Source organism: Pantherophis guttatus, chromosome 5 (genome assembly GCF_059756535.1).
Source record: "Pantherophis guttatus breed Tessera chromosome 5, ASM5975653v1, whole genome shotgun sequence".
Lineage (NCBI taxonomy): Eukaryota > Metazoa > Chordata > Lepidosauria > Squamata > Colubridae > Pantherophis > Pantherophis guttatus.
The window spans coordinates 61,861-89,651 of NC_142067.1; the positions used below are offsets into that span (position 1 = coordinate 61,861).

General features: G+C 53.4%; 1 protein-coding gene across 4 annotated transcripts in view; it reads left to right on the forward strand.

Annotated features, from left to right (window-relative positions):
• The first annotated feature begins 6,929 nt into the window (after window positions 1-6,929).
• DCHS1 (dachsous cadherin-related 1) overlaps window positions 6,930-27,791 on the forward strand; it is a 46,309-nt gene continuing 25,447 nt past the window's right edge. The window contains exons 1-14 of one of the 4 annotated variants that reach the window (XM_034426389.3): window positions 6,930-7,681; window positions 9,627-11,441; window positions 17,246-17,434; window positions 17,733-17,964; window positions 18,089-18,325; window positions 18,810-19,814; window positions 19,947-20,134; window positions 20,393-20,489; window positions 22,132-22,289; window positions 22,394-23,231; window positions 23,644-23,883; window positions 24,479-24,604; window positions 25,841-26,050; window positions 26,636-27,499. In XM_034426389.3, coding sequence (XP_034282280.3) covers window positions 9,708-11,441; window positions 17,246-17,434; window positions 17,733-17,964; window positions 18,089-18,325; window positions 18,810-19,814; window positions 19,947-20,134; window positions 20,393-20,489; window positions 22,132-22,289; window positions 22,394-23,231; window positions 23,644-23,883; window positions 24,479-24,604; window positions 25,841-26,050; window positions 26,636-27,499 — 6,118 coding nt within the window. In that variant the 5' untranslated portion in view covers window positions 6,930-7,681; window positions 9,627-9,707. Of the gene's footprint in view, window positions 7,682-8,053; window positions 8,107-8,145; window positions 8,240-8,885; window positions 9,262-9,626; window positions 11,442-17,245; window positions 17,435-17,732; window positions 17,965-18,088; window positions 18,326-18,809; window positions 19,815-19,946; window positions 20,135-20,392; window positions 20,490-22,131; window positions 22,290-22,393; window positions 23,232-23,643; window positions 23,884-24,478; window positions 24,605-25,840; window positions 26,051-26,635; window positions 27,500-27,791 lie in introns of those variants that run through there. The other 3 variants (XM_087894556.1, XM_034426391.3, XM_034426390.3) reach the window with 3 other exon arrangements.

The following is a 27,791-nucleotide window of genomic DNA, read 5'->3' on the forward strand; positions in this document are numbered from 1 at the left end:
ATAGCCTCATGGCTAACCAATGAAGAAGTATTATTGATAGAAGACAATGTTTGTAGTTCGGGGTTGAACTGCGGGGTTCTTGGTGCTCTCTGAGCTTGGTGAGAAAACTTAAGTGGTTTTCTCACAGATGTTTCATTACTAAAGTAGGTAACAATTTAAGTGCAGAACAGACATTTCATTACCTAGTTTGGTAATGAAATGCCTGCGAGAAAACCACCAAACTCAGGAGAGAACCAAGGATTCCACAGCATTCTTCCTAGTAGTAGTAGTAGTAGTTGTAGTAGTAGTTGTTATCGTTGTAGTTGTAGTTGTAATTGTAATTATAATTAGATAAGGGGACTGACTGCCTGTGGAGCTGATCATGAACTGTTCACATTTCGAATTTAGCAAAAAGGGAAAAGTCTGCCCCTTTCCATAAGATGGCTCTAAGCATATAATCGCCAGATACTCTACAAGAATATCAGGATTTGCTTGGAAGTCTTGAATCAGTGGAATGAGCTTAAAGAAGAAGCAGCTGTCTTTTTTCTTTCAGTTTTGCTTTCTCCTGTTATTCATCTTTCTTGTCTCTTTCAGCTAGGAAAAGAAAGATGAATAACAGGAGAAAGCAAACTGAGCATCCAAACCAGTAGTGGGTTTCAATATCGTTTGCTACTGGTTTGCTCGTGGGTACGTGTGTGCGATGCTTCTGTGAATGTGCAGAAGCTTCTGATTTTCAGTCCCCGACTGATAGATGGTGGGATCTTCTGACTGAAAGCATCCCAGGAAAGTCCATCTCGATCCACTCATGCCTTCAATGTCTATTTGTGGTCATTTCTTCTTTCACTGGGCTGAGCTTTCTTGTGTTTGTGCTTCTTACCTTCTGTCATCCCCCTGTATTTCTGTCTTTGCAGCTTCAGTGTTTCCTGCCTGACAACATCAGCAATTCGATGTTCAAAGGCTTTAATCTAGCTGTGCCAAAAACACATTTAATACTCCTAAAGATCCTCAACTCTTCCTCAATAGCAGGTTGAGTGCCATCCCCTGTAAGGGACCATCATCTGCCATTGTCAAATAATTTTTTCTTTTCCATCCAGGTGGTTTTCTTGGTAAAATACAGGTGTGGTTTAGCATTGCCTTTTCCTCACAGTATCAATGGCTCCCTTTGCCATTGTTGCCAAAGAGATCCTCTGTCCCCAGCATCAGCCTCCATTCCTGCTGCCCCAAATAGTGGGGTAGCTGCAGTGACCTTCACGTCATGGGTGACCCTGCTGGCTGGGGGGCTTCCTGGAATCCACTCCCAATGTTCTTCACTCATCCCCCCACAGAAATGCACAACTCACTCCACCCCACCACCTGCCATGAGGAGCTTAGTTATGTAAGTTTTATTTCAATACATTCAGTGGTGGGTTGCTACCGATTCGTCCCGAATCGAGGATCTGCCTGGACACTTCTGCACATGCGCAGGCACACCCAAGAGTGAACCGGTAGCGATGGGTTTTGAAACTCGCCCCTGAGTACATTGTATTTGCCCAGATATCTAAAGACAAGAGGAATTGGCTTTTTCTGCTGGCATGCAGGAAAACAAAGTCACTATTATGACTACCATTAACTTATTTAAGCAATTTAAGCAAGGATTACTGCCTTGTCATGGCGAAGAGGTTTGCGTAGCTCAATGAAGACGGACAGGTCATAGCAGAGAGTTCTGACCACTGATCCACTGGAGAAGGACATGGCAACGCACTCCAGTATTGCCATGAAAACCCCATAGACAGTACCAAAAGGAAAAAAGATATGATGCCGGAAGATGAGCCCCTCAGGTCGGAAAGTGACCAATATGCTACTGTGGAAGATCAGAGGGCTAGTACTATTAGCGCCAGAAAGAGTGAAGCGATTGGGCCAAAGCTGAAAGGACACTCAGCTGTGGATGCATCTGGTGGTGAAAGGAAAGTCCGATGTTGTCCGATTTTTTTCTCCATAGGAACCTGGAATGTAAGATCCATGAATCAAGGCAAGCTGGACGTGGTCAAAGAAGAGATGAAAAGACTGAACATCGACATCTTAGGAATCAGCAAACTAAAATGGACAGGAATGGGTGAATTTAATTCAGATGACCATCAGGTATAATTCTGCAGGCAAGAATCCCTCAGAAGAAATGGAGTAGCCTTCATAATCAATAAAAGACTAGGAAAAGCAGTACTGGGATACAATCCCCAAAATGATACAATGATCTCAGTTTGAATCCAAGTCAAACCATTTAACATCACAGTAGTCCAAGTCTATGCCCCAACCGCTGGTGCTGAAGAGGATGAAATTGACCGGTTCTATGAAGCCCTACAGCACCTTATAGAATTAACACCAAAAATTATTATCATCATGGGGGATTGGAATGCTAAGGTAGGAAGCCAAAAGATAACCAGACTAACAGGCAAGTTTGGCTTTGGAGTACAAAATGAAGCAGGGCACAGGCTGATAGAATTCTCTCAAGATAATATGATGGTCATAGCAAACACTCTTTTCCAACAACCCAAGAGATGATTCTACACATGGATATCACCAGACAGTCAACACAGAAATCAGATTGACTATGTGCTCTGCAGACAAAGCTGGAGAAGCTCTATACAGTTAGTAAAAACAAGACCAGGAGCTAACTGTGGCTCAGATCATTAGCTTCTCGTGGCAAAATTTAGACTTACATTGAAGAAAGTAGAGAAAAGCACTAGGCCACTCAGGTATGGACTAAATCATATCCCTGATTAATATACAGTAGAGGTGACACATAGACTTAAGGAATTAGATCTGATAGACAGAGTGCCCGAAGAACTATGGACGGAGGTTCACAACATTGTACAAGAGATAGCAACTAAAACCATCCCAAAGAAAAAGAAAGGCAAGAAAGCAAAATGGCTGTCTGAGGAAGCTTTGCAAATAGCTGAGGAAAGAAGGGAAGCAAAAGGCAAGGGAGAAAGATATACCCAGTTGAATGCAGAATTTCAGAGAAAGCTAAAAGAGATGCCTTCTTAAATGAACAGTGCAAAGAAATAGAAGAAAACAATAGAATAGGGAGGACCAGAGATCTCTTCAAGAAAATTGGAGATATGAAGGGAATGTTTCATGCAAAGATGGGCATGATAAAGGACCAAAATGGCAGGGACCTAACAGAGGCAGAAGAGATTAAGAAGAGGTGGCAAAATTACACAGAAGAACTGTACAAGAATGAGCTTAACATCCCTGATAACCATGACGGGGTGGTCACTGACCTCGAGCCAGACATCCTAGAATGTGAAGTCAAATGGGCCTTAAGAAATCTGAGCAACAACAAAGCTAGTGGAGGAGACAGTATTCCAGGTGAGCTATTCAAAATCTTAAAAGACAATGCAGTAAAAGTGCTGCACTCAATTTGCCAGCAAATTTAGAAAACTCAACAGTGGCCACAGGATTGGAAAAGGTCAGTTTACATTCCAATTCCAAAGAAAGGCAATGCCAAAAAATGTTCAAACTATCGCACGATTGCACTCATATCACATGCTAGTAAGGTTATGCTCAAAATCCTACAAGTTAGGCTCCAGCAGTATGTGGATCGAGAATTACCAGAAGTATAGGCAGGATTTTGAAGAGACAGAGGAACTAGAGATCAAATTGCCAACATATGCTGGATCATGAAGAAAGGTAGGGAGTTCCAGAAAAACATGTACTTCTGCTTCATTGACTATGCTAAAGCCTTTGATTGTGTGGATCACAACAAGTTGTGGCAAGTTCTTAAAGAGATGGGAGTACCAGACCATCTTATTTGTCTCTTGAGAAACCTGTATGCAGGTCAAGAAGCAACAGTGAGAACTGGACATGAAACCACTGATTGGTTCAAAATTGGGAAAGAAGTCCGTCAAGGCTCTATACTGTCACCCTGCCTATTAAACTTATATGCAGAACACATCATGAGAAAGGTGGGGCTAGATGAATCAAAAGTTGGAGTTAAGATTGCCGGGAGAAATATCAACAGCCTCAGATATGCAGATGATACCACTCTAATGGCAGAAAGCGAAGAGGAACAAAAGAGCCTCTTGATGCAGATGAAGAAGAGTGCAAAAGTTTATGTTGCTGGAGAAGACTCCTGCGAGTCCCTTGGACTGTAAGATGATCAAACTGGTCAGTTCTAGAGGAGATCAGCCCTGACTGCTCTTTAGAAGGCCAGATCCTGAAGATGAAACTCAAATACTTTGGCCACCTAATGAGAAGGAAGGGCTCACTGGAGAACAGCCTAATGCTGGGAAACATTGAGGGCAAAAGAAGAATGGGATGACAGAGGATGAGGTGGCTGGATGGAGTCACTGAAACAGTAGGCGTGAGCTTAAATGGGCTCCAGAGGATGGTAGAGGACAGGAAGGTCTGGAGGAATGTTGTCCATGGGGTCGCAATGGGTCGGACATGACTTCGCAACTAACAACAACAACAACAACAAATGTCCACCTGCTGCAACTCTGGATTGCTACCAGTAATAAAGTAATAGAACAGAACTGAAATCCCAAATGAGAATTACAGTAACAATCCACATACAATGTGCCAAAAGTCTAAACAGATCCCTCTATCAGACAGAAAGACAGACATGAAACAGCTAGCGAGGGGTCCCCACCAGCCCCAAAGTTGGAGGAAAAAGCCAGGCCCTTAACACCTCAAAAGCGGCCAACAGGATTGGGGCATTTCCAGAGCCCATGGAAGAGACCGATGCCTCTCTCACCTGAGGACTGAACTGAAAAGACCTCTCAAATCCCAAGAGCAAAGAAGGACCTGCTCCAGGACAGAATCACAGCAGCAGCAGAGCCCAGATCGGGGGCCAAGGAGCAGCCAGCAGCCCTTCTACATCTCTTGCTCCTTGAAGGCCACCCTGGATTCAGAAGGTCCTTACCCCAGACAGCTGCTGGACAGGTCAGGGTGGCTGCATTCTCAGTGTTCTTCCTTGGACAAACCAACCTGACTCAGGAAAGTTGGTCAGGACTCAGGAAAGGGGTAATCTGGTAAGCGGTGGAGGGGGTGGCATCAGTCCCATGCCCAGCTCCCCCCTAACCCCGGTACTTTGCTCCAGTCACACCCATGCTGGAAAGGCAACACCAGAAACCGTGGCCCTGAGACCTTTGCCCTTGCTCTCCTATGCAAAAAGTTCCTTTCTGAGGCTAAAAAGCTGCGGTTGTGGCACCCTGGCTGAACCCAGGGGTCACTGGGCCCACCTTTTGGCTCTGCTTTGTCAATCCATCCAAGTGTGGTTTTTTTCCTCCATCTGTTTCTGAGAGATTGCCTGGAGGAGTCCCTGCAGGCTTTTTGGCAAGGTTGTCCAGAAGTGGTTTACCATGGTCTCCTTCCTAGGGATGAGAGAAAGGGACTGGCCCAGCGTCACCCAACTGCTCTCCTGGCCAAGAGTTAAGGATCTTTAAGTCCCCCAGGTTCTAGCCTGGTGCCTTCCAGCACTAGAACAAACCGGCTTTCAAGGGTGCATTTTAGAGGAATACCCCATTTCCTTTGGACTCCTGACCGAATCTGCCCATTGGCTATTTGCTTTTAGGTGTGCTGCAACTCTTGCTTGATCATTTTCAACTCTTTCCCACCACCAGGGTCCTTCTTCCAGCCAGCCACTCAGAGCATATGAGAATCACTCCCCCACTTTTGGGCATTTCCCCCAGGTGGGGAGTTGGGGGGAGCCTGGGAACTCTTGATGGGTGACATCCCTGTTTCACCCAGCTGGGAAGAGAGCAGCAAGCGTGTGTGTGTGTGTAAAGAAACTCCATCTCACCCCCCAAGTGGTACCTTTGTTTCCTTGCTCTGGGAAAGAGAAAGAAAGCATGTCCTGGACCCACACCAAGAGGCTGTCACTGGAGGTGTTGCCAGGGACCCCACGGAGGGGCACAGAGATGGCAACAGGTCCTCTCTGCCACAATCCTAATGAAGCAGAGGTGGGGGTTCCCTTTGCTTCAAGGCCTGTTTTGAGTTTTGGACTGCACAAAGGGCAGCTTGCTATTGTTAGACGTACATCCTGCCCTTATTTTGTACAACTGGGCAGCATGCATAATGCTCCCATCTCCTATCTTCCCCACAACCAACCCCACCCACTCCCACCCTGAGAGGTGTGCTGGACTGAGAGGGATTGGGCCAAGATCACTCAGTTCTGGGGGAGCCGTGAGGCTCAGGAACTGGCGGCCAGGCCTTACACAAGCATCGTAAGTATCCATCAGGAAGCACCTCCCAGCACAGGGCCCCAGGGGGTGGGGCTTAAATCCAGCTCATCTCCTGGCCAGGCCATATGGGCATGGGCACTGGCTCCCCTCTCTGCCCTCTGGAGATGCCTAAGCCCATTTCCAATTCCCAGCCAGGGCCTAACCTAGGAGTTCCTGGTTGTCTCCCAGCCAAGCACCAATCAAAGATTGCAGGTTTCCTTAAGCCAGGGATTTTCCCGAGCAGGGGGGCGGAGTGCCAACGCTGCTGATGGACAAGAAGTGGAGAAGGGCAAGCGCCCATCCATCCCGACAGGCTGCCCAAATGGTGGGCAAGATCTCTGACTGAAAGGGCAGAAGAGCCTTCAGAGTGCTGCAGAATAGAGCAGCTGTAGGGAGCCTTCAAGGGGCACCAGAGTCAGAGGATAGCAGCAGAAGTGACCCCAGAAGGGCTGGCTTTGCTTTGGCGGCAGTCAGACTCGCATGAAGCCTTCCGGCAAGCTAAACTTTGCTGCAGGAGAAGCTCTGTTTCCTGGACAGGGAGGCTGCATGTTGGTCTTAGGAGACAGCAGGACACCCCCCCGCCCCCCACAACCACCCAGAGGAGAAAGGGCCAGGTCTTCCAAGGCTGTGAGGGGACTCACTAGCAGCCGCCAGCTCTGTACCATCACCCCCCTCTGGGATGCTTTGAATTCTGGGCTGAAGCGCAAGATGTGGTTGTGTGCTGACTGGGGAGAGGGTGGGAGGGACGGAAGGGGTGCTGGGGTTTGTTGTTCGAACTGATGGGTGGCTGCACACATCCAGTGCCATGAAAAAGAAGGAAATAAGCAAAGTCTGGAGGCAAAATCTTCCCCTTGAAACAGGCAGGAGGAATTGCCAGTTCTCCTCTAGTTCTCGGGACGCACAACTACACACGACTGGCAAAACTGCGGCTGGGGCTCCAGTCTTCTTCCACCACCGGACAAACCCCATTCGGCTGCCCAACAACTAGCGGGCAACTTTTCCATTCAAACGCCGCCAATCGAAGCGAGGCGAGGCGTCACCGGACCGAAGGAGGTGTCCGAGCATGTGGATTTTTCATCCCCCCCCCCGAGGGGAGCAGGCGGCGGGGGGCACGATCTCGGGCTCGAGATGGGCCCCATAGCAGCTCCCTGGCTCCGAGGGCGCAGACCTCCCGCCCGCTCCACCGCCCAGCCTCGCTTCTCCGTCGAGGAGTTGAGGGGTGGGAACTGGCTGGCGGAGGGGGGGGATGAAGGGGAGGGGGCGCGGCGCCACGGCGAAAGAAGGGCCGGGCAGGAGCGGAGCGGGCGAGGCAGCGCGGCTCGGGTTTCATTGGAGCCCCGCTCGCTCGTTCTCTCGTCGCTCGCTCCACGGTTCTCCCACCCAGTCCGACTTCAGCGTCTGCCCAGCCGAACAGGCATCAAACGGCGGCAGCCTCTTCTCATCGCGGGACTGCGTCGCCGACTAGAAGAGCACCAGGCGGATGGCCAGCAAAGACGATGGACGTAGGTGACCGGGATGCCCGGATGGGTCCCCAGCAATCCGCCGCTCGCTGGCGTTGCCCTGCTGCCGGGCGGGGAAGGGAAGCAGCGGCTGAGCCCCCCTGGGGACGGGCGGGGGAGGGGCCGCGAGGGGAACAACATCACCCTCGGGCTCTGTGCTCCTCTTCCCGCCCCGGGTCCCGCTTCGGCTCCTTCGGCCTCGGCCATCCCGGCAGCTTAAATTCTTCCCTGCCGTCGGGTCCGGTCATCGGAAGCGCAGCTCGCAGGGGCTCCGCCGGGGACGGGCGGGCGGGCGGGGGCTCAAATTCACAGGCCCGCCTGGAACCGCCCCGCCCGCTCTCGTTCGCCTCCCCCCCCCGCCGCGATCGGCGCTGGGCAAATTGGAAGCAGCTGTGGCGCTGGGCGCCTCCACGCCTGCTGCAGCTGAGGTCACGCCTGGCCTCCCCCTCGGGCCGACGGCGGCGGCGGCAGGGAGGGCGGGGGGAGGCACGGGTGGCGGGGTTCCCGGGCGCCATTTGCCCGCCCGACGGAGAGGAGAGGCGCGCGCCGACGCCAGATCGGGTACCCAAGGCTGCGGCCAGAGGTTCACCCAGAAGGGAGGCAGAGCTCTTTGCCCCCCGCCGAATGTTCTCCTCGGCAGCCGCGGGTCAGGCCGATTAGGAGTCGTGGTTCCGCGGGCGGGGGCTTCGGGAGGCTCCCCGAGCAAGAAGGACTCGCTGCTGCGGCTGGACTGGGAAGAGTGCGGGCGCGCTAAGACTCGCGGCCGGTGGTGGTGTGGGGGAGTGAGGACCGAGACGTGCCGCCCGATCTGGCCCGGCGACAGGCACGAACTCTCGGCGAGACTGCAGGCGGGAGCCGGCTCGTCTCCTGCCTGCGGCGGCCGCGCGTGCCTGCTGTGCCGTGCGCCCTCTCCGGCCGCGCCGCCGAAGCAGGAGGGGCGCGCCTTCCATCGGCCCGGAGCCTCCGCCTGCCCGGGCAGGCGGTGGTGCTTTCAAGCCCGGCCAAGTATGAGCTCAGGCGCGCGGCTCTCGGCGCGCAGACCGCTAAGGCAGCCTTGCCCGGACTGCGAGGCGCGGCGGGGCCTCAGCGCGGGAGGGGGCGGGGGCAGCCCCTGCTCCTGGGGCCGCAGCCAGCTCCGCTCCCTCCCCTCCCTCGCGGCCCTGCAGTGAGAGAGAGCGACGGCAGGGGGAGCGAGCGGTGGGCCGGAGCCAGGGAGCCGCAGACAAAGGGAGAGAGGGGCGCGCGCGCGCGAGCGAGCGCAAGGAAAGCCGAAACAAAGGGGGTCGTGGCCACGCTCGGCCGCCCGCCTACCGAGGGTCTTTGCGCGCTCGCCGGAGTCTGGGCTGGCCGACGCGGGCCGGTGGGCTTTCGCAGCTGCGAGAACTCCTGCTCTGTGGCTTCCCGCAGTCTGGCAGGCAGCAGCCCTGGGGACGCGGGGGTCTCCCTCTCCACTTTCGCTGGCTGGGACGACCCGCCCCAAGGACCCGCTGCCCTGCGGCTGGAGCGCAAGGCGGGCGGTGTAGCTGGAGTACAGGCAGTCCGTCCCCCACTGCTCAGCGCCCACCTTTGGGACATCCGGGAGGGTAGGGAACAGAGTGCTACCTGAAACAGGTCCTGGCTCTATCCGGGCCAACAAGGCTCTTGAGGATAATTAACTCTCTGCTGAGAAAAAGGGATCCTAACCCTAACCCTTCTCTTCCTCACCCATCCGCAGATGTTCCCTAAGTAGGTGCCAGTCCTGGCAAATTAATTGGGTCGATCAGAGTGGAGATATCAGGAAGGGATTTGGGGAGACAGGAGTGATGAATGGGGAGAGTGCTTCCCCATGTCCCAGTCGCCCATCAGCTCTTACCTCATTTGCTGTGCCCCTCCAAGTGTCGTCAGTCTCTTGGTTTGTGTTGCCATACCCAACTCTGGTCCTGACCAGCTTTCTTTGCATCCCCTGCAGGATTAAGGTGCCTGTCCCACCAAGTGGGCCCTGCAGTTCTTCCCAGGCACCCTCCAAAGGAGCTCCAGGGGGCAGCTGAGGATGGGGCCACTTGCTCGAATTTTGCTGCTGCTGCTGCCACTTCTTGGGGGCCGTTGCACGGCAGTGCCAGGCACTCTGGATCTGCAGGTCGATGAGGAGATGCCCGCAGGGACCATCATTGGGGACATCAGTGCAGGCCTGCCCACAGGCACCACCAGCTATATGTACTTCATTTCTGCCCAGGAGGGCAGCGGTGTTGCCACAGATCTTGAGATTGATGAGAACACGGGTATCATCAAGACAGCAGGGGTGCTGGACCACGAAAGCCGCGACCACTACAGTTTTATTGCTGTCACCCCAGATGGTGCCACAGTAGAAGTCAACATCCAGGTCAATGATATCAATGACCACGCCCCCACCTTTCCTAAACAGCGGGCTGCCCTCTTCATCCCGGAACACACACACCCCGGCAGTCACTTCCCTTTGGATCCTGCCTTTGACGCAGACAGCAACCTGCTCAGTACCCAGGGCTATGCAATCAAGGCTGGAAACGTGGATCAGGCTTTCCAGCTGGAGACGCGCCGCGGACCCAATGGGGTCTTGCACCCAGAGCTGGTAGTGAGCAGCATTCTAGACCGTGAGGTCCGGTCCGCCTTCACCTTGCTTCTTGAGGCCTATGATGGCGGATCCCCGCCAAGGAGCTCCCAAATGACTTTGGAGGTATCTGTCCAAGACGTTAATGACAACGTGCCAGCCTTCAACCAGAGCCGCTACCATACGCTAATCCCAGAAAACTTACTCCCTGGCAGCAGCATCCTCCAGGTCTTTGCCTGGGACGCCGATGAGGGAGACAATGGGGCAGTGGTGTACGAGATCAACCGTCGGCAGAGCGACCCAGAGCAGTTTTTCACCATCGATGCATCCACGGGAGTAATCAAGCTCAACAAGGGGCTGGACTACGAACTCCGGAAAGTGCATGAGCTGGTGGTGCAGGCCCGGGACAAGGCCATTCACCCAGAAGTTTCCACCGCCTTTGTTACAATCCAGGTCCGGGATTACAATGACAATCAGCCCACCATGACAATTATCTTCCTCAGCGAGGATGGCTCCCCACGCATCTCTGAAGGGGCTCAGCCCGGCCAGTTTGTGGCCCGCATTTCTGTCTCTGACCCTGACTATGGAGAATACGCCAATGTCAACGTCTCTTTGGAGGGGGGCGAGGGGAAATTTGCTCTCACAACCAAAGACAATATCATCTACTTGATCTGTGTGGATCAAATGTTGGACCGCGAGGAACGGGATTCTTACGAGCTGCGAGTCACAGCCACAGATGCTGGAACTCCCCCTCTGCGGGCCGAGTCGGCTTTCGTGCTGCAGGTGATGGATATCAATGACAATCCTCCTCTCTTTGATGCCCAGGAGTATGAACAGAGCGTCCCTGAAGTAGTTTACCCAGGCAGCTTTGTCTTGCAAGTGACCGCCCGTGACAAAGACCAAGGGCCCAATGGGGAGATCCGCTACAGTATCTTGCACAGCCACCACTCCCACTCCCACTGGTTTGCCATTGACCCGGCCACTGGCATTGTCACCACTGCTTCCGCCTTGGATTATGAGACCGACCCGCAGCCTCGGCTGACTGTGCTGGCCACTGATCGCGGCAAGCCCCCCCTCTCCTCTACCACAGTGGTCCTTGTCACCCTGCAGGACGTCAACGATAATGAGCCTGTCTTTGAAAGTAACTTCTACAATATTTCCTTGAAGGAGAACGTGTCCCCTGGCACCTGCTTCCTCCAGGTGAGCAAAGATCGGGATGCAGTTAGAAGCGATCCGTCTTGGGAAAAAGCGTGGCTTCCTTGGGGTAGGAGGGATGTTTTGGGTAGTAAAGGCAGCTTCTCACCATGTGGCTCCTGCCTTTGCTGGCGCATGCAGAGGTGAACTCTGGATGCTGTTTCTGAAACCCACGTTCATGCACCCTCTGCTCAGCACCTCTGGACTGCTTTGGCTGCTGATTCTCATTGGTCGAGATTCCCTGGCCATTCCTCAGCTTCCTAGGAGCCACTGCTCGCAAACATTGGCTATATAAACCTTGTTTTAAACAATAGAGGAATACTGTGCTTTGGGAGCAGTGGAAAAGTCATTGTGTTAAATTCATTGCCAGCAGATGTGGTGGCCACTACTCAGATGGTCCACAACTGAGGCCAGACCCAGTGGGAGCGAGGGCTTATTGCATTGAGGCTGCTGCTTTTAAGGCAGCAGGACTTAAAATCTGTGGGTGGGGACATGACAGTGGAGAAAGACTCCCTGCCCTCTGCCTCTGGGTCCATCAGGACAGCCAAGAAGCCCAGCCTGCGACCCTCCTGCCAGTTCTTGCTGGTCGAAAGGGCCACAGTAAGGATACCTTGCTCCTGCAGAGTCAGCAGCGCATCAGTGTTGTATCCTCCGGTCTTTGGGGCACTGTTGATGCATGCATAATCATTCCTTCATCCATCTTTGATCACAATTGTTTTAGTTTTTGAGATTTGGCTGGCCTCTTGGCCGTGCAGTTCTGTGTTGATTTTCACAGTTAGAATTTATTAATTTTAACCTCCTTTGGTTTTCCTCAGTTATATGTTTTTATTTTTCCAATTGCAGCGTGTACCATGTGTTTCTTTTGTTTCCTTTGCTTTGTACCCAAGAAGAATGTAAGCCTGGCCCCAATCCTGCACTTTTCAGAGCCAAATCTATGGAACAGCTCTTCTCTTCTCTTCTCTTCTCTTCTCTTCTCTTCTCTTCTCTTCTCTTCTCTTCTCTTCTCTTCTCTTCTCTTCTCTCCCCTCCCCTTCCCTTCCCTTTCCCTCCCCTCCCCTCAGCACTCACTCTCTCCCTTACACTCACTCCCCCTTCTTGAGCAATACTTGGTGTTACAGGAAGGACCTTTTGGCTTTCCTGTGTAAATCCCTCTCCAGTTCCTTGTTAAGCAGAGACCCAGCTACAACTGATCTCCAGTGGTGTGGGATAAACCCCAGACATGAGTGTTGTTGAGCCCATTTATCTTGGCTTAAATGACACGGTTGGGTGTTTGCTACTACTAGAATCCCTTCCCCAAGTTGGGCTCAAGTTAAAAAGGTGCCACCAGAGCAGGGTCACGGTGGTACAAAGCCTAGCAAAGCTGGTTCCTGACAAATTAGAATTGGAACTGAATCTGCAAACAGCTGTAACCCAGGATCTTCTTTAATGAGCCAGAGTCATTTCTGCAGATGACGAAGCAGAACTTGGTTTCTTCATCCAATTGTTGGTCCAGGGGGGCTCCTGCAAATTACAGCAAATAAAGGATGAGCTTCCTTCAGCATTTGTGGGAATCTCTTTGCTTTCAAGGTATTTTTTTATTTGAGAGGAGATCAAGGTATCTGTATGTTTTGTGGGGTGTGCTTTTGGGGTATGCCACATAGGATGAGTGGCATTTTTGTAGTGTGTGCATACGCTTTTCTAATGGTAGAATATTCTCCGTGAAGAGCACTACCACAGCAATAATACAACCCAGAATGTGATTGATGGCCAGAATGGCATCTGCCTGAGAAAGCAAGCAGGGCCTGCTTGGAGAATATGTGGCCCCAAACAAACCTTTGGCAGCCCTGCAGCTCCCCAAAATTGCATTGTCAAGTTGCCCAGATATCAGCAACAGCAGAACCAGTCAGTGGTAGGAATGCTAGAAGAAGGCTGGGAAGGGCAGCACCATTGTTAGGGACAAATGGACCATCCCTGTTTCCTATTCCCAGGCTTAAACTCCTCCCGAATCCTAAAATTAATACTCAAGGGAGTATTTTCCCTCAAGGGAGGGAAAGGAGGGCATCTTTGCCCTTTTGCTCTTTGCATTGCTTAGAAGTATCAAAGCCAAGATGGGGCTGCAAAAGGAATTTGGATTTTCCTAAATTGCAGTAGGAAGTAGCCACATTTGCCAAATACCCCTTCAGAAAGCACACCCCTGTGTCAAAGAGGCACCACAACAGCATGCCTGTGCCCACTCTGAAGCCCCTTGCCACACTTTCCCGGTGCCTCCTGAACGGAAGTGCAATGGCACGACTCCTGTGCCAGGCCAAGGAAGGCCCAGCTTTTGTTGAAAGAGGCACTGAGCGGTAGACCCCAGAACGTCCCTGGGCCCTGGGGACCCATAAAACCCCCAAAACCGGCCAGACAACCAAATGGAGGACTCCAAAAGAGGATAGTCCAAAGATCACCCAAAATTTCCAGCCCCACCCCACAAGAAGCATCCTCTGGCTGAGTTTGCATAGCATCCCCCCACCCCAGTTCCCATATTTGAACCATTTCTCAAAAGGAGGTGTTTGTGCTCCCTGATTTGGTCTCTTCATTAATTTATATTTATTTAGTTATCCAATTCATGTAGCCAGCCATCACAGTGAGTGACTCTGGGTGGCGAACAGAATTGAGTAAAAGCAATAATGAACGTTATACAACTTAAAACACAGGCAGCTGAGAAGCAACCCAAATAACTGTCCCAAAGGTGCTTTTTCAAGAGGCAACTAGACTTTCTGATTTTTCTTTGAAGACGTTTCGCTTCTCATCCAAGAAGCTTCTTCAGCTCTGACTGGTTGGTGGGGAATGGAAGGATTTATGCTCCTTGACAGACAGTGGTCACCAGCTGTCCGCAAGGAGTATAAATCCTTTCATTCCCCACCATCCACTCAGAGCTGAAGAAGCTTCTTGGATGAGAAGTGAAACGTCTTCAAAAGAAAAACCAGAAAGTCCAGTTGCCTCTTGAAAAAGCACCTTTGGGACAACCATGATCTGGATGACTCAGAATCTCCACAGACAACCCAAATAACTTACACAACAAAAAAGCCCTTTAGAAAGAGGGCAGTCTCTGATTCTTCTCCCTGCGGTGGCTTCTGGCTGCTTTGATGAGTGTCCTGTTGCTGTGGTGCCACAGAGGACAGGGGTCATGGTGCCAGGGTATGAGGGTTGTGGTGCCAGGGTAGGGGGCTTGTGCCAGGTTAGTGAGCTTGTGCCAGGGTACGAAGGCGCAGCCCAGGAGGGGGTTGTATTAAGAGTTTTGCTGCTGATTCATCCTCTCTTTGCTGAATGAAATGGGCTCCCCTGTGGAGAGTTTGGACCCGGTCAGATCAGGGCCTCTTCCTCCTCCCTCCTCTTTGGTTTTGCTTCTGGTCTGGAGGACTTCAGGCACACAGCTGGCTGCTGCAAGGGAAGCGTCTCCAGCGCCAGCACCAACTCTGCTGCCGCTGCTTTCTTTTCTCCCAGGGCAGCTTCCTTTCCTGACCCAGCCATGCAGGCCATCCGCTTCCTGGCTGACCCCAGAGGCCAACAGCCTGAAGCTGGAAGCCAGCCCTTCCTGAAATAGCCCAGCTGTTTTTAGCCACTCGGCATCTGTGCCAGGCCCAAGGAGGGCAGCTGCCTGAAAGGCTGAGCAGGGAGCCTGCGTGGGTTTGCTGACCACACTGGCGCCAGTGCTCCCACCGCTCTCGAGCCTGAACCAAAGCCAGATGTGGAGCTGTGGCTTTTGCACATCTGTAGAGTGGGGCCTCTTGGGCAGCCTGCCATTCAGCGCCTCGGGGATGGGGTGGGCCAGGCCAGCAGGCAAGGTAGGAATCACTGCTGGAGAAAAAGCTGCACAAACTTTTGGTAAAACAAGTCTGTCCTGGGCTGGTTATTGCAGAGTAGTTGGGAGCCTGTCGCTCTTAACCAACTAAAAGAAGTGGCAGGAAATCCGGGGGTGGGGGGGGAATGTGCTGAGCTTGGAAAGGAAGGGCTCCCCTCAGAGCAATCAGCTCAAATGATTTCCGTAGGTTTTACTGCTATTAAAAAAAGGAAAGATCCTGAGTGTCCTGCCAGAGGCTACTGTGGAAGCTGAAAAACATCCTGTTGTCCCCCCAAGACCATGAAAATTGATGGGATGGCAGCCGAAGCTGAGAACTATTTACCAGCATGCCTACAGAAAAATTTGGGGAGTTTTAAAATTTATATGTCCAATGAAAATGAAAAAAAAGAAAATAATATTTGGCTCAGCTTGCCTGTTTTTCCAGTCACACAAATGCAGTAGGTCAACTTTTCTCTGGCTCCCCCCTGGAGGGAGCATAAATGCCCTGCCCTCCATGCGCAGGACAGCCTCGGGGTGGGGGGTGGGGTTCTGATGTAAGGGCAGCTCCAAGTCCTTCAAGTTGGACTTAAGTTGTGTGTGCCAAAGGGTCGCTTCTGGACGATGGACTTCCCCTACAATTAGGCCTTGAAACCCTAAAAGGGTCCCTTTTCCCAAGAGAGCCCTAAGCAGCGGCCCTTGGAGTGGGGGGGGGCATGACTTAGTGGGATGAGGAATCCGGTCTGGGCCCTCCAAGACTTATGAACAAAACATCGTGTGGCAAAAGTGAGGTGAGCTTGGGCTCCACAGACAGGAGGGCCTCCATCCCAAATCTCCTGCAGGGTGGGGGATGGGTGGGCTCCAACCCAGGGGTGAAATTCAGTAGGTTCTCACAGGTTCTGGAGAACCAGTAGTGGAAATTTTGAGTAGTTCAGAGAACCAGCAAATACCACTGGGAATGGAGATTTTGTAATATCCTTCCCCCAGGAGTGGGGAGGGAATGGGGATTTTGCAGTATCCTTCCCCTGCCATGCCCACCACGCCCACCAAGCCACGCCCACAGAACCGATAGTAAAATAATTTGAATTCCACCACTGCTCCAGCCTCTTTTTTTACTAGATCACAGCATGTCTGCCCTGCTTTGCCCACAGAAGAGGTCCCCATCCCACCTATGCCCCCCCTTGAGCAGAGATGCATGCTTCTTCAGGCTGCGGGCTTTGTCCTTTTTAAGCAGAGAGGAATTCCCTCCACTGAGCTTTTTTGGGAGGGGATCTCTTCTTGGGGATCAATTTGTCTAGGGTTTTCTGAGGTCCCCCATTCCAGAACTAGCTGCATCAGGTCCAGCTTCCTTCTTTAAGACAAAAATCAGCTGGGGGGGGACTGTCCACTGCAAACTCCCTGTCCCATTTGTGTCTAGCACCCGTTCCCATAGCCTCCTTCCTGTCCACTGGCCACAGCTTAGGGGCTCTCTTCCTCTTCCTGATGGGCAGAAACCTCCTCCAAGCCACCCAGTGGAACCAATATGGGTAGAAGATGAGGGGGAAGGCCGGAGTGGGGGGATGAGGGGGCAGAGCAGTATCATCAGCCTAGCCCCAAGTGAGCGGACTGGTTGAGCCCCTCACTCCTCGGGTGCTGGCACCTGGTCACTTCCAGATTCTGCTTCCGGACCCTGTGGGAAAAGGGGTGTGGTGTCCCTGTTAGCAAAGTCCCTTGCAGTAATCTGCCTGGCAGCCTGAAGTCCTCACTGAAGGAGCCCCTCCTCTTCTAGTTGTCTCAATATTGGAGCAGAGAGGGAAACTTCCCCTCCCCCATGCCCCCATCCTATTGCAAGGATGTGTGTGTGTGTGTGTTAGAACAGAGGCTGTCCTGGCTTGGGAGAAATCCTCCAGTCCTCTGATTGTTGTCCCAGCAGAACCGAGGGGGTGCAACAAGGGTCGTTTAGCAAGGTGGAACTGACCCTTGGCATCTTCCCATCCTGTGGGTCAGCGAGGTGCTTCCGCTTTTGCCACAGATCATGGCCACTGATGCAGACAGTGGCTCCTTGGGAAGCATCTCTTATGCCCTGGGCACGGGGCTCGGCAGCCTGGTTCCTTCGGCATTCCTTCTTGGCGAAAAGACCGGCCAGCTCTGCACCGCACAAGGCCTGGACCGGGACGAGGGGCCTTCTGCCTACGACTTCACAGTCACAGCCGTTGATGGGGTGAGCAGCCACAAGGAGTTGAGCAGCCTCAGAAAGGCATTCTAGGCTCTGGGGGGGGGGACCCCCTTAGCAAAAGGCCTTGCTGGGTACTGGAAGCGGGGTGTACAGAAAGTCCTCAGAAACCCTAAAAGCTGCCAGCCATTTCAGCACTTTCACAGTGCCAAGGCAGAAGGCATCAGCCGGTGCCCCATCAGAGGCCTCTGGAGAATACCTGTTCCTTAGGCCGGGTAGCCACTAATGCGGCCAAGAGCGTTGCTTCTCTTGGCAGCACTTCCAGAGGGTCTTCCCTCTCTCCCAGGGTGGTCTCAGCTCCACAGCCTACGTGAAAGTCTTTTTGGAAGACGTCAATGACAACGCACCGGCATTCTACCCCCTTGAGTACGCTGCCAGCATCAGCACCCAAAGCCAGCCGGGTTCTGCCGTTCTGCGAGTCACTGCCCATGATAAGGACGAGGGCCTACACGGGCGAGTGACCTACCGCATTGCCAATGGCAACATGCTGACCGTTTTTGCCATCAACCCTGATACTGGTACCGCATGGCAGGGAGGGGGACCTCTTTCTGGGTCTCTGGCAGAATGGGCTGCAAATCCCATTCTCGCAAGGGAGCCTGGATCCTGTCCCATAATTACACCTTGGCTTCCTCTATTGTACAGGTGTCATTTCGTTGCGGAGGCCGCTCACTGGCAAGGCCAACCTGTTGGTGCAGCTGGAGGTAGAGGCTGAAGACGGAGGAGGGCTGGCAGCCCAGCCGACTGCTCAGGTCAACATCAGCATTGTGGCAGGCACTGTCTCCCCTCCGAGCTTTGAGCGGGTCCAGTATTACTTTACAGTCCCAGAAGATACCCGGCCAGGCAGCAGTGTGGGATCCATCCATGCATACAATGCCCAAGGTATCACTTCCACACCTTGCTTAGTGACCTTGTGTAGCTCTTTCCCAGAGTATGGGAGGGGGGGGTCCGTTGAGGAATCAGGAAGCTTCCACTCAGTTTACTAAATCTCCTCATAGTAGTGTGATGGACCTGGAAGACAGGGGCTCCTGGCTGCTGCTCCCTTCCCCTACTTCCAATCCCATGTCCAACTTCTGGGAAGCGGCTCTCTCTGGCAGAGTCTTGCCTGGCACAGGCTTCCAGAGGGAAGTGCACCTGAGCTGCTCCTTGTGTTTAATGTATGCGCTCAGTGCCATGTCTGTTCATATGTGGTCCAGGTTAGCTCCCAAAGATGCCCCAAAGGAAAGGAAGAAGCACTGTGAACTCTGACCTTTCAGGGAGGGAAGGAGGGAGGGAGGGAGGGAGAGAGAGAGAGAGATCAAGGGTGGGATGTAGAGAGTTTGGGCACTGCGACCTTAATTCAGTGGTGGTCTGTTCATCTCTCCAGGCCAAACAGACAGTGTGTTTTACTCCATTTCTGCGGGGGACCCACAGGGCCACTTCTCCATTGACCCCAGCTCAGGACAGCTGCACACCAACCTGGCCCTGGACCATGAGGCACAGTCCATTCTGACCCTGGAGGTCCAGGCCCGCAGCGGTTCCCCACCCGCGTACAGCAGTGCCCGGGTGCAGATCACTGTCTCTGACGTCAATGACAATCCCCCCCGCTTCCCTTTGTCCTCTGACTCTGTGTCATTGCCAGAGGGGGTGGCTCTGGGCACGATTGTCTACACTGTGCAGGCCGAGGATCCTGACAGCGGAGCCAACGGACAAGTGCATTTTGAGCTGGCGTCCCGTGGAATGGCTGCCTTTGGCGTGGAACGTCTCTCAGGGAAGGTGCGGCTGATGGGAGCCCTTCATCAGGAGAGCCTCAGCCCTTACAAGCTGCTCATTCTGGCGCAGGATGGAGGGACCCCACGGCTCAGTGCCACGTTCACCCTCCTAGTCCACGTGCAGGCTGAAGACCAGCTGGGGCCCCTCTTTGATACTCTCACCTACCGTGTGGAAGTGCGGGAGGGAGTGCTAGTGGGCACCCATTTTTTGCAAGTGAGGGCCCTGGCCCGGGAGCACAATGCCTTCCTTGCCTACCATCTGCGTGCAGATGGCGATGCCACCAGCTTTGGGATTGCACCTGACACAGGGTGGCTGCACGTGCGCCGGACTCTTGACCGGGAGGTGCAAGAGCTGTATGTGCTGACCGTCTTGGCTGTAGCTGGAGAGGGTGAAGGGCGCCAGACAGGGACCAGCACAGTCCGGGTCACTGTCACAGATGAGAATGACAACAGTCCTCGTCTGAGCGAGGAGCGCTACTTCTTCACAGTGGTGGAGAACCGGCCCGCTGGCAGCAGTGTGGGCCGAGTGATAGCCACCGACTGGGATGCTGGGTCCAACAGCCACCTGACCTTCCGCCTGGTGCCACACGAGGGCCATTTCCTCATCCACACCCAGACTGGTGAGAGGGTTCTGGGGGAGGGGGGAGAACAAAGCCTGGATGTTCCCACTGAGGAACGTCTGTGTGCAAGTGAGGCCTTCCTGCCCAAGCACCACCAGCCTGAAGGATTCTGTCTGTCTGCTTTGCTTGCAGGTGAGTTGAGCATTCGGAAGAGCCTCGACCGGGAGCAGCAAAGCAGCTATCAGTTGCAAGTCCTGGTACAAGATGGGGGGACGCCGCCCCGCAGCACCACAGGCACAATCTACGTCACTGTGCTGGATGAGAACGACAATGCGCCGGCCTTTCTACATGTGGCCGAGGGACGTGAGCTTCTTTTGCAGGTCAGGGGGCTGAGTGGGTCATCTCTGAGCAGGGGGCTCAGGCTCTCTCGGGGGTAGAGGGAGCCTGTGCAGTCGGGCTGGGTACCAGACAAAGGCATCCTAGCTTCTTTGAAGAGCAGGTGGGCTTCCTTGCACACCAACACACCAGGTCTCTCAGCAGGCCTTAGTGGCGAGGAAACTGCCTTAGTGGCCAGGAGGGCATGAGGAGGAGTCAGCGGTCATTTACAGTTCCCCACTTACTGGCTTTCTGTCCATCAGGTTCTGGAAGATAAGCCAGCTGGGCTGCTGGTGGCCGCACTGCAGGCCAAGGACCCAGATAAGGGTGAGAATGGAACCGTCTTCTACACGCTGTCAGGTGAGGAGCCCTAGTGAGCCTCCCGTCTCAAGCAGTCTTCCCCACCACTGCTAGCCCGCAAGCATTGGGCCAGCCTCTGGGCGATGGAACCGGAAGTAAGGGAACCAGTTCCTGCTCCCTTATCATAGCCTCTTCTGCTTCGCCAAAATGTCCGCTTGGGTGGGCAAGAGGCAGATGGATCAATCTCAATCTGGAAGTAGGGGAAGCACCTCCCTATGGATGAAGGAAGGCCTGTAGGTGGCCCTGGGGGTGGAAAGTTCCCCATTGGCTGTCTGGAGATTTGGTCCAAGTGATAAGCAGGGAGGGTGAGGTGAGATGTGGCCTCTCCTGGCAGGGCCCTTTTTCCGGGGCCAAGAGATGATTGGCCACCAGCCAGTCTCCTCACTCCCTTCCCTTCAGTCCCCTTCTCAGAAAGATGTGGGGGGGGGAGAGAGAGAGGAAGGAGTTTTGGAATTGCAGCTCTAGCAATTGGGAAGCCAACAGACCTGATCATGGTTGTCAGGAGTGAAGGGCTGGGCAACGTGCACAGGAAGAGAGTTTTAATGAAAGACCCCCTTTTTAAATCAAACCTCCCGACATAAAATGTTTTAGGATCAGAAGGGAAATACAGGAAAACAAGGAAGGCAGCAACTGCGCACACGAAAGGCAGTCAGCACGTCTCTCTGCTCTCATTGCTTCCTCTCTTCTTGGCCTGATCCTTACTGGGGGAACATGTGGAGGGCCAGACAGAAGCGTCTCCATCTCTTGCTTTGCCCACCAGACCAATTGACTGGCTGGACTCCACTACCCAGAGACCCAGGGCTCAGAGGCCACTTTGGGTCCTTGTACTCAAAGATACAGATCGGGGTGAGGTTAGCAGGGGGATACAGAAGGAATATTCCACCCATTCAAGCCTCTCTCTCCATGTGGCCGCAGTCTATCCTATTTCCTCCCCCTCCCAAAAATTGAGGTTGGTCAGAACTCGCTGTGATGTGCAGTCCACAGGTGAAAATGTGTGCAAAGCCCTTTCATAGGGCAGGCTGTGCTGACCACCAGGTGAGGTCAGCCGGAGCTCTTGCTGCAGAAGTTGTACGCAAAAGGGAGAGCTGTAAGAAGAAAGTATGGAGAGTGAAAATTCAGAACTGAAGCACTGTAAAACATTATAAAATCGCTATTACAGCCTCTATTACAACCGCAGGAATGAGTCCTTCATAAGACAGCAGGGCTGGCCCCAATCTCCTTCCTCTCCTCAGAGGAGCTCTCCCGGAGTAGGCATCACAGGAAAAATGGTCCTTCCACATGCTGCCCCTAAAAGGCACGGAGGGCACAGAGGCACACTGGCAGCCAGCATCCAAGGTGGCCTTGTAGCTGAGCTGCTCCTTTGGTTCTTCCGGAGTCTCCCAGGGAAAGCGTTGCTGTGTTCGTGAAATGCAGGTGATGGCCATGTATGCCCAGGCCAGGACCCTGGACCAGAAAAGGGAAAGACAGGGATCCTTTCGGTCTGGCCCTTTGAAGCAGCCCTTCTGGTTCAAGTGGGCTGGCATGGAGCTGGGTCTTGGGCACAGCTGCTTAGTCTCACCCTCCTGAGGGAAAGGCCAGGGCCAGCCATTTCTTCCCCTCCTTGGCTTCTCCATGTGGTCACATTTTCTTCCTTCGCTGGCAGGTGCCTGGGCAGAACACTTCTCCCTGCATGTATCTACGGGGGAGTTGCGCACGGCCAACCCCTTGCGGCAAGCTGACCAGGGAGAATATCTGTTCACTGTCACTGCAAGTGACCGAGGCGCCATTCGCAGGAGTACGGCTGCTACGCTGCGCATTCAGGTACTTGCAGAGCTTCTGGGGAACCTGCTAGCCCTCAGCTCCTCGCTTGGAAGCTTCTCCTCCTCTTCCCCTAATGCTCTTCCTCCCCCTCCCTCCCTCCATAGGTGGTCTCTTCCAGCCATGTTCTCCCCCGCCCTGAAACAACCGTACTGACTTTCTATGCCATGGAGGACCTGCCACCTGGCTCCAGCATTGGCTCGGTGGCTCCCCTGGAACTACCACCCCATGGGCAAGTAACTTACATGCTGGTTGGGGGCAACAATGGAGATGGTTTCTTTATCGTGGACACCAGCACGGGCGAGATCTACTTGGTGCAAGAGCTGGACTATGAAGCAGAGAGGCGGCATACCTTGCATGTGAGCGTGGAAGACTCATGGCACGGTTATCCCAGCCAGCACCTGCTCCTGGTTGAGATTCATGTGCAGGACAGCAATGACCACAGCCCCACCTGGCCCCAGGACCCCATCACAGTGGTGGTGTCGGAGAGCGCTACGCCGGACCTTGCTCTCTTCACTTTCCAGGCTCTGGATGGCGACGGTCCCGGTCCCAACAGCCAGCTGCGCTATAGCCTCCTGCAGCAGGACATCCTGCACCCCATCTTCCAGCTGGATGCCGTCACGGGGGAACTGAGCCTGCAGGCTCCTCTGGACCGAGAGAGCCAGTCCGCCTTCCTGCTGGCTGTCATGGCCACAGACCAAGTCCACAATGTCAGCCAGCGCCACTCGGCCGCCGTGACCGCTCACATCTTCATCATGGACGAGAACGACAATGCACCCGAGTTCCTTTCTCCACCAAGAGTCAATGTTCCCGAGGATCAACCAACAGGCTTTCTGGTGCTGCAGGTGGTGGCCAGAGACCGAGATATGGGCGAGAATGGGCGAGTCAGTTACTTGTTGCAAGCAGGGAATCCTGATGGTCAATTCCACCTCAATCCCAGCACAGGTAGGCAGCAGAAGCGGGCAGAAAAGGTGGAGCATGTATTCCCCAGGGCCGATCACAAGGAGCAGCCTTTAGGCAAATGGTCCATGCCAGTGTGGAGTTCTCACCTTTGAGAACAGCCTACCAGCCATGAGAGCTGTTGGGAAACCATCTCAACTTCTCCAAGATTACCTAAGTGCATCCAGAACATAATTATGCCCTCACCAGGTGAACTGTCCTTCCCCATCACGCTGGCCAGTTCAGTGCTTACAGTCTGAGCTCATTGCCAGGTGCTGGTAAGGGCTGCCAAGGGATATGCCAGCCGAGGCCTTTTCTGTTGTCAGTCTCCCTCCACCTGCCTGCCTCCTGGGGCACAACCTATGCCCAGATGTGCAGAACAGCTGCCTTGCTTTGTTCTCTCTTGCTCTTTTCTTAGGGGCATTATCCATTGTGCGGGGTCTGGACCGGGAAGAAGTATCTCAGCATAACTTGACCGTGGTGGCCACAGACCACGGATCCCCACGGCACACCACCACACAGCTCTTGTTAGTGCAGGTGCTGGATGTGAACGATGAAACACCGACCTTTGAGAAGAGCGTCTATGAAGGCCAGGTGGCCGAAAACCTTCCTGCTGGCGTTCCAGTGCTGCAACTCCACGCCACCGACCAGGACCTTGGTAGGAGTCTCATCTGCCCCGGGAGACAGGAAAGGCTCAAAGACCATGGCCAGGCAGCAGAGCTACCTTCCTTGCCCAGCTGGGCCCTTCCTTGGCCCTGAGCCCCCGATACGCCCCTGGGGGAGGCTGCAGGGACATCTGCTGCCCAGGGAACCTCCTTCGGTTGGACAGCCACAACATCCAAAGCAAAGTGTCAGTTTGGTCTTGAGCCCATCAGTATCTGTAACAGGGTGCCCTGTGCTCCCCATGGGGAGACTGAGCGATCCAGTGAGGAGATCTACCCTCCAGTGACTGATAAGGCTTTCCTTCTCCCTCCCCACCGGACTCCCTGCCAGGCCTAAATCCAGCTGCAGCGACTGGTCCTCCAGAGGGACAGAAGTCTTCTCTTGGCCATATGGTCTTGAATGGTCTCATCTTAAATGGGAAACACAAAAGGCCAAGCCATGAATCTTGACAAAGCCCCTTCCCACCGCTAAAAAGGGTTGGTGGTCCTCCTTGCCTTGCAGTCAGCTGACCCATGTAGTGGTGGATCGCTGTGATTAAGAGGGTTCCCAAAAGCCTGGAAAAAGAAGACCTTTTCCCCTTTCCTGCACAGGGACCAATGGCCAGGTGACTTACGGTGGCATCGCTGGGGATGACTTCATGATTGACCCCCACACGGGCCTGATCAGCACTTTAGGCCCTTTGGATCATGAGGAGCGAGCTGAACACCTCCTGACAGGTAATGGACCCCTGGAAGGAAGGCCTGTAGCGGGTTGGGGGGAGGAGTAGATATCCTCTTCCCAGGGTCCTTCATTAGCAGGCTGCACCCTTTTGGCAACAGAAGTCTTGACTGTGAAAATCTGAGCAAACTAAACTCTGTTAATAGGTGACTGCACAGGGTCACACCTGGCTCTGGATGGTCCTTATGCACAAAATCTCACCTTTGCCAGTCAAATTCTCCAGTGCTAGAGGGAAAAGCAGCAGTTGCTCAAATCAGCATTTTCAGTGCTGATTTTCCCCAGTGCAGGACTCGCTTTTCGCCGTGTGCGTCTTTCCCTTGCATATAAGCAGATGCCCACAGTGCGGCAGCAGCATCCACAAAGGGATCTGATGCAGTGCCTGAGTGAACATAAACCATCATCCTCCCCCCTGGCGCCTAAGGCAGCTGCCAGTTGTAGTGCACAGGGCTCTAACAGCAGGACATTGAAGTAATGTCTAAAATGACCTTTTCTGCGTTATTTTGGAGTCTGGTGCTCTCTGAGCTTGCTGATATGCTTGCAAACATACAGTATCATTAGCTGACTAGATCACATCTTCAGTACAAGGGAGTGGGGTGGGGAGTTGGCTTTCCACGTGTACACTGCAGCTTGCCCTGCCAGTGTTGCAGGGGTGCAGTTTTCTGCTTGGTAGTTCCTTGATGGGACATTGTTTTCTGTTTGCTTGCTTGCTTGTTTGGTGTTAGTCCTTGTGTAACTGAATGTCGGTTGCTGCAGTGATGAGTTCTGGTCTGTTTGTTTCCTTCATAGTAGTGTGTGAATGTGGCTTATTTGTCTATAGATGGCTGATTTGTCTCAATGCCAGCCTTCCAGAAATTCCCTAGCATTTTTGGATTTGGCTGGGTTTAGGCTGGTTACAGTTTCCCAACTGAAACTGTTTGAGCCTGTGCATGTGTTGCGAGATTAAGGAGCTTTCACTGTGTCTTCTGACTGGGGAATTCCTGGAAACCTAACTAATGATGTTACCTAGTCTGGTTAACAAAACATCTGCAAAGAGAGCACCAAGGACCCTGAGCTTCAGTTTAACCCTGAGCTTCACATATTCTCTTCTATTGGAGATATTACTTTTGGAGTAATTATTCTATTGGAGATAGTAAGCAGCTTTTGGTGCAGCATCAGAGTTACCCAGCACAGACTTCTGGGGCAGAGAAAGTTGGGGCCAATATGTGCCATGCTGGCCCTTCTGTTTCTTCTTGCAGTGTATGCCCAGGATGGGGGCCTGCCCCCCCGCCAGGCCAAGGCCACCGTGCGTATCCTTGTGGTGGATGAGAATGACCATGCCCCCGTCTTCCAGAATGATGCTTACTCTCTGGCTGTGCCAGAGAACCAAAGTCACCAGAAGCTGCTCACCCTGCGAGCCACAGACCACGATGCGGGGGACAATGGGCGCATCTCTTACTCACTGGCAGGTAAATGAGGGATGGGAGCTCCATGGCAGGCAGCATCCCACAAGAAACCTGGGGGCCTTTGGGCTGGAAGGTACGGAATTCTCACTGTTCTTAGTTTTGTTGATGATTTTATTTGGGTATCGTTCTCAACCAAGAAACTTATAGTAACTAGGTGGTGCAATTTATAGATACCCTAAAATAAGTAAATAATAGATTTTTGGAAACTGGACCTTTATGCTTGCCTTGTAATTGAATCATGTTGTGTTTTTTTTTTTTTTTTTTGCTTTAATTTATATGCCGCCCTTCTCCGGAGACTCAGGGCGGCTTACAATGTGTTAAGCAATAGCCTTCATGCTTTTGTATATTTATACAAAGTCAGCTTATTGCCCCCACAAACTGGGTCCTCATTTCACCTACCTTTGAAAGGATGGAAGGCTGAATCAACCTTGAGCCTGATGAGATTTGAACTTGCAGTAATTGCAAGCAGCAGATGTTAATAACAGTGCTTTAGTCCACTGTACTACAGGCTCTTGGGGAAATGACCCTTAGCCTTAGCCTTAGTCTTGGCCTAGGAGCTCTTAATTGCCCCCATCCTTCTCTCTGCAGCTGGGGACCCCGAAGGGGACTTTGCTCTGGACTCTTTAACTGGCCAGCTGTCCACTGTGCAAGGGCTGGACCGGGAACGCAAACCCACCTACATGCTAACCACTCAAGCGTGCGACAATGGCTTTCCTGCCCGGTGTGCCAGCACAGCAATTCAAGTGCAGGTGCTGGATCTGAATGACAACACTCCCCACTTTTTGCAAGAGGCCTACACCGCAGAGGTGCCCGAGGACCTGCCTGTGGGAGCCCCCGTGTTGCAACTCAAGGCACGAGATCCAGACGAAGGCAACAACGGACAGATTTCGTATTTCCTGGCAAACGAGTCACTGGGAGCCTTCCAGGTGGAGCCGCAAACAGGCCGCCTGTACAGCACCCAGCCGCTTGACCGGGAACGCGAGGCCATCTACCACTTCCAGGGCTTGGCTGTCGATTCTTCCCCTTCAGTCCCCAGGAGCGCCTCTGCAGTCATCACTGTTACTGTCCAGGATGTGAACGACCATGTCCCATCCTTCCCCCTCAGCCCACTCGCCATCACCCTGCCCCGCCACACCCCGCCCAAGAGAGTGGTGGCCACTTTGCGTGCGGAGGACCATGATGCCGGGGCCAACGCCTCCATCCTGTATCGTTTTGCTGCACCTGCCCCAGCCTTCGCCATCAACACATACACTGGGGCCATCCAGCTGCTGCAGCCCCTGGGAAGCCTCAGCCAGCGCCAGCGGACCCTGTTCGTGCTGGCCAGCGACCTGGGGCAGCCCCCCCTCTCCTCCATTGGCGTGGTGGTCATTCATCTGCAGGATGAAAGCCACCAGGGAGTCCACTTTCCACGCAGCACCAGTGACGTGGTCCTTCCTGAGAACACTGCCCCAGGTACTGCCAGGGCACAAGCCTTGTCTGCGAGTGGGGGGCTTAGGGGGGGGGCATGTCCCAAGTGGCAGACTGAGACAGAAGCCCAGCACCAAGCTACCTGGCAGAATGGCTGCCACTTCCCAGATATCTTGAGGCCTCTGCCCTGATGTGGAGGGAAGAGCAAACGGGGGGGGGGCCGCTGGTCCTCCTCACCCCAAGAGTACCTATTCATGTAAAATATTCATGTAATATCTTACATTCATGTAAGATAGGTACAATGTGGAAAAGAAAGAAATGGGGAAGAAACCCCAAG